This window comes from Oncorhynchus gorbuscha, linkage group LG11 (assembly GCF_021184085.1).
Source record: "Oncorhynchus gorbuscha isolate QuinsamMale2020 ecotype Even-year linkage group LG11, OgorEven_v1.0, whole genome shotgun sequence".
NCBI classification, from domain to species: domain Eukaryota; kingdom Metazoa; phylum Chordata; class Actinopteri; order Salmoniformes; family Salmonidae; genus Oncorhynchus; species Oncorhynchus gorbuscha.
The window spans coordinates 21,400,659-21,421,560 of record NC_060183.1 but is presented as its reverse complement, the minus strand read 5'-3'; the positions used below and the strand labels follow the sequence as shown (position 1 = coordinate 21,421,560).

At 43.7% G+C, this 20,902-nt stretch overlaps 2 protein-coding genes across 4 annotated transcripts; both read left to right on the top strand.

Moving 5' to 3' along the window:
• The first annotated feature begins 359 nt into the window (after window positions 1-359).
• On the top strand, window positions 360-18,164 carry ttll6 (tubulin tyrosine ligase-like family, member 6). Of its 3 annotated transcripts, XM_046367895.1 has the most exons (16): window positions 360-515; window positions 1,556-1,669; window positions 5,486-5,653; window positions 5,819-5,856; window positions 9,517-9,635; window positions 9,746-9,876; window positions 11,734-11,911; window positions 12,220-12,363; window positions 12,668-12,753; window positions 12,874-13,099; window positions 13,624-13,802; window positions 14,507-14,695; window positions 14,856-15,006; window positions 15,353-15,595; window positions 16,404-16,677; window positions 16,821-18,164. In XM_046367895.1, the coding sequence occupies exons 3-16, from the start codon at window positions 5,487-5,489 to the stop codon at window positions 17,066-17,068; spliced, it is 2,373 nt and encodes a 790-aa protein (XP_046223851.1). In that variant the 5' UTR covers window positions 360-515; window positions 1,556-1,669; window position 5,486; the 3' UTR covers window positions 17,069-18,164. The 3 variants fall into 3 exon arrangements, with proteins under 3 accessions (XP_046223851.1, XP_046223854.1, XP_046223852.1); XM_046367898.1 differs by lacking the exons at window positions 360-515; window positions 1,556-1,669 and having other exon boundaries at window positions 5,566-5,653; window positions 5,816-5,856; XM_046367896.1 differs by lacking the exons at window positions 360-515; window positions 1,556-1,669; window positions 5,486-5,653 and having other exon boundaries at window positions 5,816-5,856; window positions 11,755-11,911.
• Window positions 18,165-19,204: 1,040 nt separating this feature from the next.
• LOC124047626 (homeobox protein Hox-B8a-like) lies at window positions 19,205-20,200 on the top strand. The gene is made up of 2 exons (XM_046367945.1): window positions 19,205-19,622; window positions 19,959-20,200. The coding sequence occupies exons 1-2, from the start codon at window positions 19,205-19,207 to the stop codon at window positions 20,198-20,200; spliced, it is 660 nt and encodes a 219-aa protein (XP_046223901.1).
• Window positions 20,201-20,902: the final 702 nt, after the last annotated feature.

Below are 20,902 nucleotides of genomic sequence, written 5' to 3'. Positions count from 1 at the left end.
GCTGATGTGTTTCCCTGGTGCAGAGGTCATCAGTTAGTACAGTGGTATTTCACATTTTTCAACAGGGCCCCCATTTTTTCGTGACCCCACTCCAAATCCAATGGCACAACCTTAAAATTGATACATTTCTACTTTAACATCAACAAATAACCTTCGTTTAATTACATGTTCATCTCTCATCAAAATTAAGAGAACCAATATATACATTTACTCAATAAAATGTTGGATTTTTCAAATGACCTTTAAAAAATATTGTTTATTGTCCAATACAATAATCTGTAGAATACTCTTATTTTTTTTAATATTTTTTTTTAGGTACAAACCCCCACTAGGCGTTGCTGAGAGCCCGTTGGCTGTCGAACGAACAATGGGCTGCGTGATTGGACGAAACTACAGCCTGTTTGTATAGGAGGAACTTCAGCGCAGAAGAACAGGACGTCGGGAATGTTTTTAAACAATATTGACACCGTGTGCCTGCCACACTAACACATATTGTGCGGAACGAAAAGTAGAAGGTAAGCTTTACTATTTCATTTTGACAGTGTATGGTTTGCCATTTTCGGGTGAGTGAGAACATGTTTGAGACTCAGGTGTTGATACCTACTTGCTGCTGCTTGCGCTGCAGTCAGCGAGCGTTCTGTTACCATAGCAATGCCATGCGCTATCCAGCCAAGAAGCTAACTAGCATAGCAGCAGGGAAGTCAAGTTAATACAGTGGGTTTATATTTTGAACTCACCATTTGCAATGCCAATTATTCAGTTACTTTTCTAAAAAAGGTTCCTGTTGGCTCAGTAGGGAATGGATAAACTGTAATGTGTGAAATAACATTTGCAGCTTGTGAGGGAGGGTATGTTAGGAGTAAGAAGAAAGCAAGTGTTAACATAGCAGAGACTCGGTCAGTGTGTGTGTGTGTGTGTGTGTGTGTGTGTGTGTGTGTGTGTGTGTGCGTGTGCGTGTGTGCGCGCGCGCTAGTTAGGAGATGACTGATACCTATTAGTTACCATGACAACAAGGAAACATAAGGTAAAGTGACCCCCACACAGATCAAATTACCTCCTAGGCTTTAATCTTTGTATGCTGGGGGGCTAGTTGTAACTCATATTTGGTTAGAATAAAACAAATATAGCTATGAAAGATAAACTGAGCATGCTGTTGATAGAGCAGAAATTCTTTATAAATCCACAGGTTAGGGTAACATAGACCAGAGCATCCCTTTGAACAACTACGGTTCAGTTCAGATTATCTGTAGTGCAGATTTCTCCATGGTCATTGCAAAGCATTCATCTTTACTAATGTGCACTGTAGCTAGTGGTTTCAGCACAGATTTGAATTTCTCCCAGTGTCAAAGCACTTGTCTAATTACCTTGAACAAATATGAGGGATTAACCCTCTACTTCCACAATGTGATCTCCTGCTCATAATTTTCTCTCTGTCAGGTGTTTTTCCCTAGTTTCTTATTGGCCACCTGACCCTCTGGCCCTGCTATTAGGATGTAAGTCAATCTGAGTAGGGCCACCCATGGGCTCATAGTACAAATGTGCTCTTTTTGTTCAGGATTAGAACCAGACCAGAGGTGGATATGTGGCTTTGTGAGCTGCCTTCTGTTGGGAACGACCACATCTTGCTGGGCCCCTGAAACTGAGGGGCCACGACCAACAAACAGAGTGGGTGAGTTGGACAGGTGGAGGGCATCGTCTAGCATTTCCACCCGCCTTAAATGCACAGCACAGGTTTGTGTACCTTAAAAAGTATGTATATATGTATGTGAGAGTGCTGTTCATTGACTACAGCTCAGCGTTAAACTCCATGGTCCCCTCCAAGCTCATCACCAAGCTCGGGACCCTGGAACTGAACACCTCCCTCTGCAACTAGATCCTGTTCCTCGGTGTCCACATCAATAAAGACTTAACATGATCCACACACATGGGCTGCACACTCGTGAAGAGGGCACAACAGTGCCTCTTCTCCCTCAGGAGGCTGAAGAGATTTGGCATAGGCCCTTAGGTCCCAAAGAGGTTCTACAGCTGCACCATCGAGAGCATCTTGACTGGTTGCATCACTGCTTGGAAAGCAACTGCACCGCCCTCGAACACAAAGCTCTACAGAGGGTGTTGAGGACGGCCCAGTACATCACTGGGGCTGAGCTCCCTTCCATCCTGTACCTCGATATCAGGCGGCGTTAGAGGAAGGCCTGAAAAATTGTGAAAGACTTCAGCCACCCAAGCCATAGACTGTTCTCTCTGCTACCGTCCGGCAAGTGGTACCGGGGCAACGTTTCTCGGACCAACAGGCTCCGAGACAGCTTCTATCAACAAGCAATAAGACTGTTGTATAGAAAATCAAATGATTACCCGGACTATATGCGCTAACTCTATTTTGCACTGACTCTATGCACACTCACAAGACTCTATACACACACACACACACACACACACACACACACACACACACACACACACACACACACACACACACACACACACACACACACACACACACACACACACACACACACACACACACACACACACACACACACACACACACACACACACTTACATACGGACTCACACAATGCAAACACACACTTACGTACAAACACAGTCAACGCACACACACACACTTTCACACATGTACACATACTCTCATCATACAGTGCATTTGTAAATTATTCAGACCCCTTCCCTTTTCCCACAGTTTGTTACGTTACAGCCTTATTCTAAAATGTATTAAATAAAAATGTTCCCTCAGCGATCTACACACAATACCCCATAATGATAAAGCGAGAACAGTTTTTTTAGACATTTTTGCAAATGTATTTAAACGAACAGATACCGTATTTACGTAATTATTCAGACCCTTTGCTATGAGACTCAAAATTGAGATCAGGTGCATCCTTTTTCCATTGAACATCCTTGAGATGTTTCTACAACTAGATTGGAGTCCACCTATGGTAAATTCAATTGATTGGACATGATTTGGAAAGGCACACACCTGTCTATATAAGGTCCCACATTTGACAGTGCATGTCAGAGCAAAAACCAAGCCATGAGTTCCAAAGACTAGTCCATAGAGCTCTGAGACTGGATTGTTATAAGGCACAGATCTGGGAAAGTGTACCAAAAAATGTCTACAGCATTGAAAGTCCCCAAGAACACAGTGGCCTCCATCATTCTTAAATGGAAGAAGTTTGAAACCAACAAGGCTCTCCGCCAGGCCAAACTGAGCAATCGGGGGAGAAGGGCCTTGGTCAGGGAGGTGACCAAGAACCCGATGGTCACTCTTGACAGAGCTCCAGAGTTCATCTGTGGAGATGGGAGAACCTCTATGGTAGAGTGGCCAGACATAAGCCACTCCACAGTAAAAGGCACATGACAGCCGGCTTAGAGTTTGCCAAAATGCACCTAAAGGACTCTCAGACCATGAGAAACGAGGTTCTCTGGTCTGATGAAACCAAGACTGAACTCCTTGGCCTGAATGCCAAGCGTCACGTCTGGAAGGATCCTGGCACCATCCCTATGGGGAAGCATGGTGGTGGCAGCGTCATGCTGTGGGGTTGTTTTTCAGTGGCAGGGACTGGGAGACTAGTCAAGATTGAGGGAAAGATGAACGGCGCAAAGAACGGAGAGATCCTTGATGAAAACCTGCTGCAGAGCGCTCAGGACCTCGGACTGGGGCAAAGGTTCACCTTCCAACAGGAAAACAACCCAAAGCACACAGCCAAGACAATGCAGGAGTGGCATCGAGACAAGTCCTTGAGTGGCCAAGCCAGAGCCCGGACTTGAACCCTATCGAACATAGCTGTGCAGCGACGCTCCCCATGCAACCTGACAGAGCTTGAGAGGATCTGCAGAGAAAAATGGGAGAAACTCCCTAAATACAGGTGTGTCAAGCTTGTAGCGTCATACCAAAGAAGACTCAAGGCTGTAATTGCTGCCAAAGGTGCTTCAACAAAGTACTGAGTTAAGGGTCTGAATATTTATGTAAATGTGATATTTTGGTGGTTTATTTTTTTTTTAAGAACCTGTTTTTGCTTTGTCATTATGTGGTATTGTGTGTAGATTGATGAGGGGGGAAACTATTTAATAAGGCTGTAACATAACAAAATGTGGAAACGGTCAAGGGGTCTGAATACTTTCCGAATGCATATGTATATGCTGCTGCTACTTAGTTTTTAGAAATCTAATTATTATCAATCCTGATGCCTAGTCACTTTACCCAGGCCTACATGTACATACATAACTACCTCATACCCCTTCACATTGATGTGGTATTGGTTCACCTTGTATATAGCTTCATTGTGGTTGACTGAATTGTTGAATTGAGTTGTTTTCAGAAGTTTTTGACCATGACTTCATAACTTTTGCACGAAATAATTACTTTGTTTTTCCATCTTGAGGGTAGAGATTAGTGAATTGAAAATGAGTTATTAGAAAGTAATAGACCAATATCGTTCTTTGACTAGAATTTATATCTGATTTACTAGAAAGAATATGCTTGAGAACACAGAACTGCTAGGCCTATTTAAAGACTATATTTATGCAATTGTTTTTTTTTTGGATAGGTCCTAAAGAGAGATACTATGAGAGTGCTGTTGGAACAGTATACCTGTAGAGGTCACTGGGCCGTCTCGGCCAAGCTCAATTACAGGAGTTCAGGGCCAGGTTTATCCAGATCACTGGCTCAGAATACTGTTACCCAGCACCAGAAGAGGCTGGTAGGAGGAGCTATAGGTGGATGGTCTGATTATAATGGCTGGAATGGAATTAATGGAACGGAGTCAAACATGTTGTTTTCATGTGTTGTATGTGTTTGGTACCATTCCATCGATTCCATTCCAGCCATTACAATTAGCCCATCCTCCTATAGCTCCTCCCACTAGCAGCCTATGCCCAGCACCCAGGCCTCCCGCAGCCTGACAGGGATGTCCCTCCTCACCCTCCCCTGGGCCCTGTCCAGCACTTACCCTTATCATTACCAGCAATTAGCCTAGTCTCACCTAGGCTTCACCTTAGGGATGTGAGATCGGAGAGAGAACCCCTCAGTGATGGTCAGGGCACACAAGGACACTTCAAGGGGATTTAGGCTAAGTTACTGTCTGAGGAGTCTTTTTTCCAAACGGAGTGATCCGTCTGAACTCAGTTGCAAACTTGATTCGCTGCCCAATAACTCTTGAATGACCCTCTGCTATGGATGGAATGTTGACAGGCCGAGTACCTACCTGAGAAGAGAAATGGAAATAGAAACATGATTCCCTGTGTACATAACAACCTGGATTCTGATCCAGTTGATTGTTTTTCAGGGTGGGGTACTTGAATCGACATCAAAACACAATTATGTAAATGTATGTGAATTGCTTAGATGTAGGTTGGAAAACAGAATGTATTTTAATTTGTGTTAATTGATGCTTGATAACTCAAGTTAATTAACTAGTGTTACTGATATGTAAGCATCTTTTTATTCCTCTTTGTGTATCTTCTTCAGGATGGACCTGCGAGTAGAGAGCCCTGACAAAGACTCTGAAGATGATGCCTTCAAGTGTGGACCTGAGGGAGGAGAGGAGGGCGAGGGCTGGGGGAGCGATAGTCAACCCGAGGCCTGCACCCCTACTCCTCCATCCGCTGGCAAGAGGAAGAAGAAAAGGAAAAAGAGGTACTTAAAGTTCAAATATGTAACTGTATGGATGTACGTACTGGTGCTTTGATGCTTCCTCTTCCCCAGAATGCTGGGAGAGGCAAAAGTTATTGGGGAAGGATGATTACAACCTTGCAGCAAGGCACGTCTGTCCCCCTCTCTCTGTTTCTTCTCTCCCAGATGACTGTGGATCAATATCGTCAACTGCAAATATGAAAGTGGTGAGTTATTCTGCGTATACCAATGTGTGAAATTACTTAAATTTTTCCATTATTAAAGTGGCTGGAGTCAAGTCAGTATGTTGGCAGCAGCCACTCAATTTTAGTGATGGCTGTTTAACAGTCTGATGGCCTTGAGATAGAAGCTGTTTTTCAGTCTCTCGGTCCCCGCTTTGATGTACCTGTACTGACTTCACCTTCTGGATGATAGCGGGGTGAACAGGCAGTGGCTCGGGTGGTTGTTGTCCTTGATGATCTTTTTGGCCTTCCTGTGAAATCGGGCGGTGTAGGTGTAGGCAGGTAGTTTGCACCCGGTGATGCGTTGTGCGGACCTCACTACCCTCTGGAGAGCCTTCCGGTTATGGGCGGAGCAGCTATCGTACCAGGCGCTGTTACAGCCCGACAGGATGCTCTCGATTGTGCATCTGTAAAAGTTTGTGAGTGTTTTTGGTGACAAGCCGAATTTCTTCAGCATCCTGAGGTTGAAGAGGCGCTGCTGCGCCTTCTTCACAACGCTGTCTGTGTGGGTGGACCATTTCAGTTTGTCTGTGATGTGTACGCCGATGAACTTAAAACTCTCTACCTTCTCCACTACTGTCCCATCGATGTGGATAGGGGGCTGCTCCCTCTGCTGTTTCCTGAAGTCCACGATCATCTCCTTTGTTTTGTTGACATTGAGTGTGAGGTTATTTTCCTGACACCACACTCCGAGGGCCCTCACCTCCTCCCTGTGTTGGTAATCAAGCCTACCACTGTAGTGTCGTCTGCAAACTTGATGATTGAGTTGGAGGCGTGCATGGCCACGCAGTCGTGGGTGAACAGGGAGTACAGGAGAGGACTGAGAACGCACCCTTGTGAGGACCCAGTGTTGAGGATCAGCGGGGTGGAGATGTTGTTACCTACCCTCACCACCTGGGTGCGGCCCGTCAGGAAGTCCAGGACCCAGTTGCACAGGGCGGGTCGAGACCCAGGTTCTCGAGCTTAATGATGAGTTGGAGGGTACAATGGTGTTAAATGCTGAGCTGAAATCGATGAACAGCATTCTTACATAGGTATTCCTCTTGTCCAGATTGGTTAGGGCAGTGTGATGGCGATTGCGTCGTCTGTGGACCTATTGGAGTGGGTCTAGGGTGTCAGGTAGGGTGGGGGTGATATGGTCCTTGACTAGTCTCTCAAAGCACTTCATGATGACGGAAGTGAGTGCTACAGGGCGGTATTAATTTAACTCAGTTAGCTTTCTTGGGAACAGGAACAATGGTGGCCCTCTTGAAGCAGGTGGGGACAGCAGACTGGGATAAGGATTGATTGAATATGTCTGTAAACACACCAGCCAGCTGGTCTGCGCATGCTCTGAGGATGCGGCCGGGGATGCCGTCTGGGCCTGCAGCCTTGCGAAGGTTAACACGTTTAAATGTTTTATTCACATTGGCTAAAGTGAAGGAGATCCCGCAGGTTTTGGTATCGGGCTATGTCAGTGGCACTGTATTGTCCTCAAAACGAGCAAAAAGTTGTTTAGTCTGTCTGGGAGCAAGGCATCGTGATCTGCGACGGGGATGGTTTTTCTTTTGTACTCTGTGATTGACAGTAGTCCCTGCCACATACCTCTCGTGTCTGAGCCGTTGAATTGCGACTCCACTTTGTCTCTGTACTGACGCTTAGCTTGTTTGATTGCCTTGCGGAGGGAATAGCTACACTGTTTGTATTCGGTCATGTTTCCGGTCACCTTGCTCTGATTAAAAGCAGTGGTTCGCGCGTTCAGTTTTGCGCGAATGCTGCCATCAATCCACGGTTTCTGGTTGGGGAATGTTTTAATAGATGCTGTGTGTACAACATCACTGATGCACTTGTTAATAAACTTGCACACCGAATCAGCGTATTCGTCAATGTTGTTGTTCCCCGCAATGCGGAACATATCCCAGTCCACGTGATCGAAGCAATCTTGAAGCGTGGAATCCGATTGGTCGGACCAGCGTTGAACAGACCTCAGTGCTGGTGCTTCCTGTTTTAGTTTCTGTCTATAGGCTGGGAGCAACAAAATGGAGTCGTGGTCAGCTTTTCCGAAGGGAGGGCGGGGGAGGGCCTTATTTGCGCCGCGGAATCGATATGCTGATAGAATATGGGGAGCCTTGTTTTCAGATTAGCCTTGGTAAAATCCCCAGCTACAAAAAATGCAGCCTCAGGATATGTGGTTTCCAGTTTACATAGAGTCCAATGAAATTCTTTCAGGGCCGTCGATGTGTCTGCTTGGGGGGGGGAATATACACGACTGTGACTATGATCGAAGAGAATTCTCTTGGTAGATAATGCGGTCGGCATTTGATTGTGAGGAATTCTAAGTCAGGTGAGCAAAAGGACTTGAGTTCCTGTATGTTGTTATGATCACACCACGTCTCGTTAATCATATGGCATACAACCCCGCCCTTCTTCTTACCAGAGAGATACTTGTTTCTGTGGCGCAATGCGTGAAGAAACCAGGTGGCTGTACCGACTCAGATAGCGTGTCTCGAGTGAGCCATGTTTCCGTGAAACAAAGAACGTTACAGTCTCGGATGTCTCTCTGGAATGCTATCCTTGCTCGATTTTCATCTACCTTGTTGTTAAGAGACTGGACATTGGCTTTTAGTATGCTCGGGAGCGGTGCGCGATGTGCCCGTCTTCAGAGCCTGACCAGAAGACTGCTCCGTCTGTCCCTTCTACGGCGCCGTTGTTTTGGGTCGCCAGCTGGGATCCGATCCATTGTCCTGGGTGGTAGGCCAAACAGAGGATCCGCTTCGGGAAAGTCGTATTCCTGGTCGTAATGTTCGTGAGTTGACGTTGCTCATATCCAATAGTTCCTCACGACTGTATGTAATAAAACCTAAGATTACCTGGGTAATAATGTAAGAAATAACACATAAAAAACAAAATACTGCATAGTTTCCTTGGAACGCGAAGCGAGGCGGCCATCTCTATCTGCGCCGGAAGTAGTCAAAGGTCACCCATGTCACTTGCTTTGTTACCCCCATGTTGGGATAATCTGAGAACATCCATTTATTTCCTCACAGTCCTACAGTTTTGCTACTTAGTCTAGTCAAATACATTTGAAGCACAGACATACACTGAGTATAGCATACATTAGGAACACCTTCTTAATATTGAGTTGTACCCTCTTTTGCCATCAGAACAGCCTCAATTTGTCAGGGTAGGGACTCTACAAAATGTCAAAAGCGTTCCACAGGGATGCTGGCCAATGTTGACTCCAATGCTTCACACAGTTGTGTCAAGTTGGCTGGAAGTCCTTTGGGTGGTGGACCATTCTTGATACACACGCTTTTTGACTGTGAAAAACCCAGCAGCGTTGCAGTTCTTGTCACAAACCCGTGCACCAGACACCTACTACCATATCCTGTTCAAAGGCACTTAAATATTTTGTCTTGCCCATTCACCCTCTGAATGGCACACATTCACAATCCATGTCTCTTCTTTAACCTGTTTCCTCCCCTTCATCTACACTGATTTGATGTGGATTTAACAAGTTACATCAATGAGGGATCATGGCTTTCTCCTGGATTCACCTGGTCAGTCTATGTCATGAAAAGAGCAGGAGTTCCTTAATGTGTTGTATACTTAGTGTAGATGAATATTTGTCATCTAATAGGAAGTCTTTCTTCCTCACCCTGTCAGTGCGACGTGCTGCTCGCAGATATGGCCTTTGGGAAGCAGTGGAGGGCGAGGACTGGACTCTCTTCTGGACAGACTGCTCTGTTTCACTGGACAGAGTTATGGACATGAAGCGCTACCAGGTACTCAACATCTCCCAAATGCACTTCTCTCCTCATAGAGTTCTGAAAAGGTTCCTCTGCCCCTGTTGATTTGACACATTCAATGCTATGTGTCTGTTGTACCCTTACAGAAGATCAACCATTTTCCAGGGATGAGTGAGATTTGTAGAAAGGATCTTCTGGCTCGAAACATGAACCGCATGCTAAAGCTCTTCCCCAAAGACTACAATATCTTTCCCCGAACATGGTGCCTACCAGCAGAGTGAGTTCTCATTGTCAATGTGCTTAAGAGTCTCGTTATTCAAAACACATACAGTACCAGTCAAAAGTTTGGACACACCTACTCATTCCAGGATTTTTCTTTATTTTTACTATTTTCTACATTGTAGAATAATGGTGAAGACATCAAAACTATGAAATAACACATATGGAATCATGTGTTAACCAAAAAAAGTGTTAAACAAATCTAAATATATTTGAGATTTGAGATTCTTCAAAGTAGCAATCCTTTGCCTTGATGACAGCTTTGCACACTCTTTGCATTCTCTCAACCAGCTTCATGCGGTAGTCACCTGGAATGCATTTCAATTAACAGGTGTGCCTTGTTAAAAGTTCATTTGTGGAATTTCTTTCTTTCTTAATGTGTTTGACCCCAATTCGTTGTCTTTTGACAAGGTAGGGAAGGCACACAGAAGATAGCCCTATATTGTAAAATACCAAGTCAATATTATGGCAAGAACTGCTCAAATAAGCAAAGAGAAAAGGCAGTCCATCATAACTTTAAGACATGAAGGTCAGTCAATCTGGAAAATTTCAAGAACTTTGAAAGTTTCTTCAAGTGCAGTTGCAAAAACCATCAAGCGCTATAATTAAACTGGTCTCATGAGGACCACCACAGGAATGGAAGTCCCAGAGTTATCTCTGCTGCAGAGGATAAGTTCATTAGTTAGCTGAACCTCAGCTTGCAGCCCAAATAAATGCTTCACAGAGTTCAAGTAACAGACGCATCTCAATATCAACTGTTCAGAGGAGTCTGTGAATCAGGCCTTCATGGTCGAATTACTGCAAAGAAACCACTACTAAAGGACACGAATAAGAATAAAAGACTTGCTTGGGCCAAGAAACACGAGCACTGGACATTAGACCGGTGGAAATGTGTTGTTTGGTCTGATGAGTCCAAATGTGAGATTTTTGGTTCCAACTGCCGTGTCTTTGTGAGATGCAGAGTAGGTGAACGGATGACCTCCGCATGTGGGTTTCCCACTGTGAAGCATAGAGGAGGAGGTATGATGGTGTGGGGTGCTTTGCTGGTGACACTGTCTGTGATTTATTTAGAATTCAAGGTAACCAGCCTCGTTACCACAGCATTCTGCAGCGATACGCCATCCCATCTGGTTTGCGCTTAGTGGGACTATCATTTGTTTTTCAATAGGACAATGATCCAAAACACACCTCCAGGCTGTGTAAGGGCTATTTGACCAAGAAGGAGTTGTTAGAGTGTTGTGCCAGTAACCAAAAGGTTGCTAGATCGACTCCCCGAGCTGCCAAGGTAAAAATGTGTAATTCTGCCCCTCAACAAGGCAGTTAACTCACTGTTCCTAGGCCTTCATTGTAAATAAGAACTTGTTCTTAACTGACTTGCCTAGTTAAAAGTTCAATCAAATGGGGCCAAGCTTCCTGCCATCCAGGACCTCTTTACCAGGCGGTGTCGGAGGAAGGCCCTAAAAATGGTCAAAGACTCTAGTCATAGGCCCCTTTTACACCACTGCTACTCTCTGTTAACATCTATGCATAGTCACTTTATTAACTACATTGTTGGTTAGGGGCTCGTGAGTATGCATTTCACTGTATTCGGCGCATGTGACTAATACAATTTTATTTGACTTGAAGCTGTCATCAAGGTACTTTGAAGAATCTAAAATATATTAGGATTTTTTAAACACTTTTTTTGTTTACTACATGATTCCATATGTGTTATTTCATAGTTTTAATGTCTTCAATATTATTCTACAATGTAGAAAATAGTACAAATAAAGTCAAACCCTGGAATGAGTAGGTGTGTCCAAACGTTTGACTGGTACTGTAAATGATCAGGAGAGTAATCAATTGAGAATGGAAGTGTTTTTTTGTATCTCTGCAGTTATAGTGACTTCCAAGCTTACACCAGGTCCAAGAAACACAAGACTTACATCTGTAAGCCAGACTCAGGTTGCCAAGGGCGAGGCATCTTACTCACCAAGTCCAGCAAAGACATTCGGCCGGGGGAACACATGATCTGCCAGGTGTATGTCTCCCGGGTGAGACTCACTCCCTTCTCAGAGAGGGATCCTTCTAGACTTTTGTACATGTTGTGTAATATTCTGCGCAATCAATTCAACTCGTAGTTCAACTGAGGTTGCAGGATGGCAGTTGCAATAAATGTGATACCTTATTATGTGACAGTATTTATGGGACCAATCAGAGAGAAGAGTTATGACAATGTCATTATGAAAGGACCAATCAGAGAGCAGGGCTATGACAATATTATTACGAAGGGACTAATCAGAGAGCAGGGTTATGTTGATGTCATTAGATATATCATAATGCCAAACGTCCTCTCCCCCAGCCATTCGTTATTGACGGCTTCAAGTTTGACCTGCGTATCTATGTGCTGGTGACCTCCTGTGACCCCTTCCGCATCTTCCTGTACAACGAGGGGTTGGCTCGCTTCTGCACTACCCAATACAACGAGCCCAGCAATGGCAACGTGGTAAAGTGGACAACACAGATACTCCGTTAACACTTCTAATGCCAACTGTTACGCAGCATTACACACTTCTTATTGTCCTATCTCGCCCTGTTCTTTGACAGTTAATTGTTAGTTGTGGTGTTGGTTGTGTCGTTGATGCTCTGAAGCATTCTAGATAATCATTTATAATGGGGGAATCGCATCTTTACAGTATTCATATGTTTATTCCAGAATGATAGCATATTTTCTACGGTGTCCTTTCTGATCCCTTATTTCACCTTTACACATCCCCGGCTCTCCCTCACAAACTTTATATTTGTACAAGGATGATGTTTGCATGCATCTGACCAACTATGCTATCAACAAGCACAGTGAGAACTTTGTCCGTGATGATGACACTGGCAGCAAACGGTAAGCGGGTGTTTGTTTACTTCAAAAACCTCTCGAGTTGACCTTTAGCTTTGTTTGTTTGTATAATTCATCTCATGATGCAACGCTTGCATCTCCGTTCCCTCCTCCCTGTCGTTCCAGGAAGCTGTCCACCTTGAACAAGCACCTGGAGGCCATGTGTTACGACACAGAGAAGATGTGGTTGGACATTGAGGACGTGATTATTAAGACGCTCATCTCTGCCCACCCCATCCTCAAACACAACTACCACACCTGTTTCCCCAACCACGCGGCCGGCAGCGCCTGCTTCGAGATCCTTGGCTTTGATGTGCTACTGGACCATCGACTCAGGCCCTGGCTGCTGGAGGTGAGGCCTTCTTAAAGAATCAGGATGATGTATTGATTTGGCTCCGGTTCAGTGTTTGTTGAGCTAAGAAATGTGTTATTCTAATCTACTACACTCTCATCATGCAGTGTCCAATAGGCATTTCACTAGCAACTTATAATAATTTAATTATTAAAGCTAGATAGCAAACAAGGAATATTCATGATGTTCAATTATGTTCGCATTAACATATGGGCGTGTTTATTAAAGGGATACTTGGGAATTTTGACAATGGGTCTTTTTATCTATTTTCCCAGAGGCAGATGAGCTCGTAGATACAATTTTTATGTCTCTGTGTCCAGTATGAAGGAAGTTAGAGGTAGTTTCACGAGCCAATGCTAACTAGCGTTAGTACAATTAATGGGAGTGTAGCATCCTAGTAGAGACCCATAAACTTACTCATTGTGCTAACGCTAGTTAGCAATTGCGCTAGCATTAGTAAGTTAGGAGGTAGATAACGTTCCTCGTTACCAAAATCCTGAAGTATCCCTTTAATGTTTGTGCAGGTGAACCACTCCCCCAGTTTCACTACTGATTCGCGGTTGGACCGGGAGGTGAAGGATAGCCTGCTGTATGACACCCTGGTCCTTATAAACCTGGGTGCCTGTGACCGCCGTAAGATCACTGAGGAGGAGAAGCGCAGGGTGAAGGAGAGGCTGCAGCAGAACCGCTCCAGAGAGGCTAGGTATAGTCAGGACCATGTGATGGATAGGAAGAAAATGCGGAACTTTGATTTCAGTAGGCTTGTATGATGAGTTTGACCATGTAACAATAAGCTATGATGGGTCATTTTTATTATAAATCAGCATCGTTATAGACATGTAACAAACAAAGTGAGTGTACAAAACATTAAGAACACTTTCCATGACATAGACTGACCAGGTGAATCCAGGTGAAAGCTATGATCCCTTATTGATGTCACTTGTTAAATCCACTTCAGTCAGTGTAGATGAAGGGGAGGAGACAGGTTAAAGAATAATTTTTAAGCCTTGAGACAACTGAGACATGGGCAAGACTAAAGATGTAAGTGACTTCGAACAGGCTATGGTAGTAGGTGCCAGGCGCACTGGTTTGAGTGTGTCAAGAACTGCATCACTGCTGGTTTTTCACGCTCAACAGTTTCCTGTGTGTATCAAGAATGGTCCAACACCCAAAGGACATCCAGCCAACTTGACACAGCTGTGGGAAGCATTGGAGTCAACATGAGCCAGCATCCCTGTGTAACGCTTTCGACACCTTGTAGAGTCCATGCTTAGACGAATTGAGGCTGTTCTGAGGGCAAAAGGGGGGTTGCAACACAATATTAGGAAGGTGTTCTTAATGTTTGGTACATTCAGTGTATATTGAGTGTATGCATTCATTCAGTTGTGGTCATTTTTGTGTTGTCAGGAGTGAGGAACTGCGTCAGTCCCAGGCAGCCAGTGTAGAGCAGATGCGGAGGTATGAAGCCAAACACCTGGGTGGCTTCCGTGGGATCTACCCCCGCGAGGGCGGAGAGAAGTATGAGAAGTACTTCAAACACAGCAGCTCCCTGTTTCAGGAGACTGCTGCCTCTAAGGCCAGGGAGGAGTGTGCCAGGTAGAAACTATCACCCAAACACTCACACACATACCCACGCACAGGCTTCTTGACAATAGCATGAAAACATTCAACAGAAAATACAAAATCGTTGTACCTTTTAAATTAAATGTTTTCATTGTTTCATGTACAACTTGTTTGTGTGTGACTGTCCACTCAGGCAGCAGCTGCAGGAGCTGCGTCTGAAGCAGGAGCAGAAGGAGAGGGAGCAAAAGGGGAGCCGTAGACGAGACTTGCAGGGGGAGTCTGCAGGAGAGAGGGCCAAACCACACAGATTACAAGTTCGTCAGACCAACTCCCAACAAGTTACTGTGAGTCACATCACCCTGACCATCAGTTTTATGTAACATTTTACCTCAGGTTTTGAATGTATTATTGCCTACAGAATCTATCAGTCAACAACCATAAAGAGTCCAAAGTCTTGTCGTATCATTGGGGGTGGCAGTCTTAGTGGACTTGAAGTTGCAGGGCCTTTCAGTAGCCACAAGGGGGAGCCAAATATCTTCTCCACTGAACACCTTACATATATGTCCAGCTACCAAACTATATAATGGCCATTTCTCATATTTACATAAGCATCTCAATGAATACTGAAGAATGATTATACACTGTGATTAATTTATTCCTTACTGTATGGTGTGAATTGTGGTTGTCCAGCTCCTGACCATGCCCCTCCTGCCTACTGCTACCAACGGTTCCCCTACGGTGCAGGACCTCTCTGATGAGGAGGTGGAGAGGGTGAGTGGACTGCTCCAACGGGAGAGTCTACTGAGGGACCTCGGGGTGGTGGACCAGATCTATAAGCTGTTGCAGGGGAGAGGCCAGTCCATGCCTAATGGCATTACACCCCCCCGCGAGCAGAATGAGTTGCCCCTACACAGACATGTACGAGCCAATAAGGTAAGGCTACACCTCTAGTCACTCACTGGTCTGTTTAGTAAGTTCCGTTTATTGTTTCCCTAGCAAGGAAGTGTGTCCTCTATATTTTTCCTAATATGGGATAAAGAGCTCGCCAGTTTGTAGTCCTAAAAAACAGAAATGAGTTATCTCTGGTTCGTTCAAGCATTCTTATGGGGGAAAATAATGAGGTTTTGGGATAAACACTGAGATAAAATCAGAGAATAACACAGGTTTAGGAGATCTTATACATTTTGTTCTGTGAGATAATATCAAATAAAATTGTATTTGTCACGTGCCTGGTGTACAGTGAAGTGCTTACTTGCAAGCCCTTAACCAACAATGCAGTTTTTCAGAAACATACCTAAAAAAATAAAAAAAAGTAACATAATTACAGAGAGGCAGTAAAATAACAATAGCGAGGCTATATACAGGGGGGTACTGGTACAGAGTCAATGTGCAAGGGCACCGGTTAGTCGAGGTAATTGAGGTAATATATACATGTGGGTAGTGACTTATGCATAGATAATAATTAAGTGATGTTAGCTGATGAAGATTATCTCATAGAACAAAATGTATAAGATCTCCTAAGCCTGTGTTTACTACAGACCTTATTTTCAGCGTTTTATCCAAAAACCCTACAAAAAAACATTATTTCTCCATAGGCTTTCTTTAACCAATGAGTTATGATGGAGTTGGTGCCTACAAAAATACACCATTACTCTTGGTCTCTATGGTCACTGCATTGTCTCAAACATTACTCCATTTGTAATGAGATGCTTAAGTCTGTCCTATGTGATGTCTTTGCCAGTTGGACTCCCTGACTGAGTTCTCCTGGAGAACGAAGCGTCACTGTACTGTGATCCAACACCAGTTGCCTCCAGGGGCCAAGCCCTGCCGTCAGTACGTCCATTCCCAGCTGCTGCAGCAGCGCTGGCCCTGGCCCAGTCTGGACAGGGGGCCCACTCATACTGAGTCTGCCTGCCTTCAATACTACACCCCAGAGGACCACGTCCTAGAGACGGTCCGCCGGGCGCCAGGGGACCTGAGGAGGACCAACAGTGCCCAGCGTATCCCATGGACAAGTGAGCACACCCACAGCACCTCACTTTATTGTGTCATTACTGTACCGCCACTGATCTTGGGCATTGTACTTCTGGATAATTGGATGGCATAGTATTAATTTTCTCTACCTCTCTCTCTTTTTCTGTCTCTCTTTGACTCTTAGTCAATGGTGCTCGCCAGGGCAGTATGAGCTCGTCTTATGCAGAGTCCAAGGCCCGGGCCACAGTGTCAAACATCTCCCAGCTCACGCCTGGACGGCTTCACTGCACCCCCCCAATGTCCTCCGACCCCAAAGCCCTCCAGAGCCTGTTTGTCATCTCCACCCCAGCCCTACTGATCCAGAGGCCCGAGTTCCCCCACCCCATCCGCAAACCCTTGCGCAAAGTCCCCCAGCACGGACAAGGGCGCTAGGGAGCAGGGACGTTTACCAGTTCAGCCATAGTGCCATAAACCACGAGCGGGGCAGAGTGAACAAGCTTTCCTGGCAAAACTGTACACAAGTTGTCCCCGAAATCCTCTCCCTATACTGTGTACATTTCTTCACTTTTACATCATCAAAATGAAATGCATTTCTACATTAGCACTGAGCTACTGAGAATTAATTGAAGAGAAATGGAGAATAGATAAATGGAATAGGTCTTATTGTGAAAATATTGAAGCAATGGTGCCTATCGTGACTTAGGTATTGTGTGGTACTTGGTAGGAAGGCGTGTCATCTCATATGTCTACGCAAACACACTGTGGCTTTTACAGAATTGAATGTAAGTGAATACTATCTGTGTCTTATCAAATATCTTGGGTTGTTAAATATCACTATAACCACTGAGCCAATGGTGAAAACACGTTTTATTTTAAATAATTCTGGAAATCTGGTTGTTTTACTCAGTAATGTGAAGGGAAGATGTGACCATGTAGGCATATAGCAAATTTGTATGACTTTGATGTTGATGACTTTGCTATTATGCTTTGTTATCATATTGATTTTTGTTTAGCTAAGCAGGAAATTCTAATTTTGCAATGGGAACCATAATCAATCATGTGTGCCAAACCTTAGAAGAAAAGCTCAGGATACTGAAATGACCACCAAGCTGGACTAACAAATACTCCTCACATTTCACTGACTTTAATTGTAAATTTACCCACAGTATTTTCATATGGTTATTTTAGATTTGGGATGGGGTGTACATTTACTTATTGAGCATTCTTTTATTTGAGTTGGTGAGAAATATAGACAAATGCCTTCAGAAATTATATGCGTTGATCATTGCTCATGTAGAAATTAGGATATTTGTTCAATTCAGGATAATATTGAAAAAAGTACTAGGCATATTATCAATATATACTCCATATGAATAATCAAATAGTTTCCTAATTTATTAAATTATTTGGGAATCTTAGATTTGCACATTTGGAGGCCTACAAATTATGAGTGAAATCTTTGGAAATGCAAACTAATATTTCAATGAAAATGTAAGTATATTTTCTTTAACAATGATCTTGTTTGATTTTTTTTTTTCATCAAGCTCATAAACATTGTCGGCCTATTACTGTATTTAAATGGTAATTCGATATGTCGATGTGTTTACATTTTACCTCAATAATTATTTGGAAAAGTAGGCTTTAATTACAATCGAAATCATTTAACGATATATTTTTCGATTGGAATATGTAGGCCTTTGTAGAGTTTCGATGCACGTGATCTCAAGACCTATGAGCTGTTGCTATCGTTGTCATAACAATAGTTTCAGTTACATAGTTAAATTACACAGTTTAGTTATAGTTTTATATAACTTTCAACACACTTTATCACGATATTTAAATTTCAATAAAAGCACATTCGTTTTATTGTAATCTACAAACACAATAACTCAAGCCCCGTATATATGAATAATGATAAATAAATAAAGTAGCCTTTAATTTTCACGCTGAAACAGGCTGCTGATGATGAACAACATCTTATTATTGACGTCTTTGAATGCCAATTAAAAATATAGGTTATCAGTTTGTTGTTAGAAATTAATCCTAAAATGTAAGCTGTGTTCTTGTCTATTCGATCCAATGAACTAGCCTGTGTATCAATATTCTCTAGTATTTCAGCTAATAGCTAGCTCTTCACAGTGTAATATTTGTATCAGGTTGACGTAAATTCAACGTCTATTCCACACTGGTTCAAAATGACGTGTAAAAATCATTGATTCAATCAATGTGTGCCCAGTGGGTTCCCTCGTCTCCCTATCACCCCCTCCCTCTGTTGGTTTCTCACACTTTGCATTCAAGTGCGCAATGCTTTGTCTGTTGTCTGGAGATTTTCGTTTGGAGACATCATCCTATCCAAAACAAGGCAGGATATACCCTGTGAAGCTGTAATCCATATAGTCTGCCCGATCATTCATGGACTTCAGAGAGGTAGGCGATTGAATTGACATGGAAACGTTGGTCTTCACCGAGAAGTCATGCCTAAACTTAAAAAACCTTGCGTTTATTCCATAAAGTGTAATGTATGCTAGTAGCCTAACTTAAATAAGATTTTAAACATCAAAGTTGAAAATGAGCTCTTATTTCGTTAATGCTCTATTCTCAAAAAACAGCAACAGCGAGTCCTGGAATTCCGATTATGGGCTGGCACATGATTTGGGAAGCACATCCTCTGTATCATACGGATACGGTGCTGGTGGCACCATCCAGCAGCCACATCCCACGCAGTTAACGGTATTATACAATGGCACATCGTTGTTCAAAACAGCTCACCAACACCAACTAAATCCGTGCGTATTATCGCTGCCAATGGGCAACTTGTATCATGCCCACGATGTGATACAGAGACCAACCTTTTACGCATCCCATAATACGGATTGTATCCAGTTCAGTGATTATCATTTGAAATCCACCGGGGTTGCAAATGACTCCGTGTGCGCAGAACAGTGCTCCTCTCTACCGGACCTCTTTCCCTGGATGAAACCACAAGGTGAGTCACTGACCCTTAAAACACCTAATTTGAGAATTTGGTTGACCTCGGAGATATGTGAGAGCCCCCCCCCCCCCCCCCATAAACTTTGTTTCAAATGACCCCCAAGAGAGAGAGAAGACAATGGCTCGTTATGGTGTCAAAAAGAAGCTGTAAATCTATTTATGATGTGAGAAAGGTTTCTGCTTTGCCTGATTTTATTATTTTTATTTTTAAATGTATGTGTGTGTTTTCTCTAACGTTTTGGTACGTGGTAGCCTCTGTTTAGGCCTATTGAGTCAATGTTAATCTAAATGTGCAGCCCAGCAGCGTAACTAAAATGTTTTGTCTCAGCAGTTACCGGACCGAGAAGAGGTAGACAGGCAGACAGTCGCTTCCAGACTCTGGAACTTGAGAAGGAGTTCTTATTCAACTCTTACTTGACCCGCGAGCGCAAGGTTGAAGTGTCGCACGCACTGGCACTCACCGAGCTGAAGGACACATTTCTAATAAACAGGCCGGATCAGAATGAAATCAAGAAACAGAGCAAAGAAACTTACAAGAATATTCAGACGTCAGATGAGGAGGGTAAAGATTAAGACTATCCTAGACTTGGTGATGGGATGCCACAGAGTGATAACAAATGTGTTAATTATAAATTGCATTTCGAATTTAAAAAATCAACAACAGTGAAATCTATTGTGTTAGTTGATAATTCATTATCAAATTAAATTATATGAAACTTGAGAATACGTGCGCAAAATAGTTTTTACCCACCATTGTACGCATCATTCCAATTAGAGGTTTGTGCATGTGAATCACTTCTGCAGAATAGTCTGAACAGGTATTTATGTTGTTAGAATGTATAATATGTAATTTAGTGCAGTAAGGTAGCACAGCTGCCACACTTTCTGCCACTAATAATAATGATTCATCATTAGATGGCATTCCGAGTGGCGCAGCGGTCTAAGGCACTGCATCTCAGTGCTAGTGTAACGGATGTGAAACGGCTAGCTTAGTTAGCGGTGTGCGCTAAATAGCGTTTCAATCGGTTACGTCACTTGCTCTGAGACCTTGAAGTAGTATTTCCCCTTGCTCTGCAAGGGCCGCGGCTTTTGTGGAGCGATGGGTAACGATGCTTCGTGGGTGACTTGTGCAGAAGGTCCCTGGTTCGCGCCCGGGTATGGGCGAGGGGACGATTTAAAATTATACTGTTACACTAGAGGCGTCTCTACAGAACCTTTGGTTCGATTCCATAGGCCGTCATTGGTAGTCCCATAGGGCAGCGCACAATTGGCCCA

Excerpts from the sequence above, each read along its gene's own strand:
- LOC124047626 (XM_046367945.1), top strand. The coding sequence starts at position 19,205 with ATGAGCTCTTATTTCGTTAATGCTCTATTCTCAAAAAACAGCAACAGC. Across the intron at positions 19,623-19,958 it reads TCCCTGGATGAAACCACAAG|TTACCGGACCGAGAAGAGGT; the intron begins GTGAGTCACTGA and ends TTGTCTCAGCAG.
- ttll6 (XM_046367895.1), top strand. The coding sequence starts at position 5,487 with ATGGACCTGCGAGTAGAGAGCCCTGACAAAGACTCTGAAGATGATGCC. Across the intron at positions 5,654-5,818 it reads AAGAAGAAAAGGAAAAAGAG|ACTGTGGATCAATATCGTCA; the intron begins GTACTTAAAGTT and ends CTCTCCCAGATG. Across the intron at positions 5,857-9,516 it reads CAACTGCAAATATGAAAGTG|TGCGACGTGCTGCTCGCAGA; the intron begins GTGAGTTATTCT and ends TCACCCTGTCAG.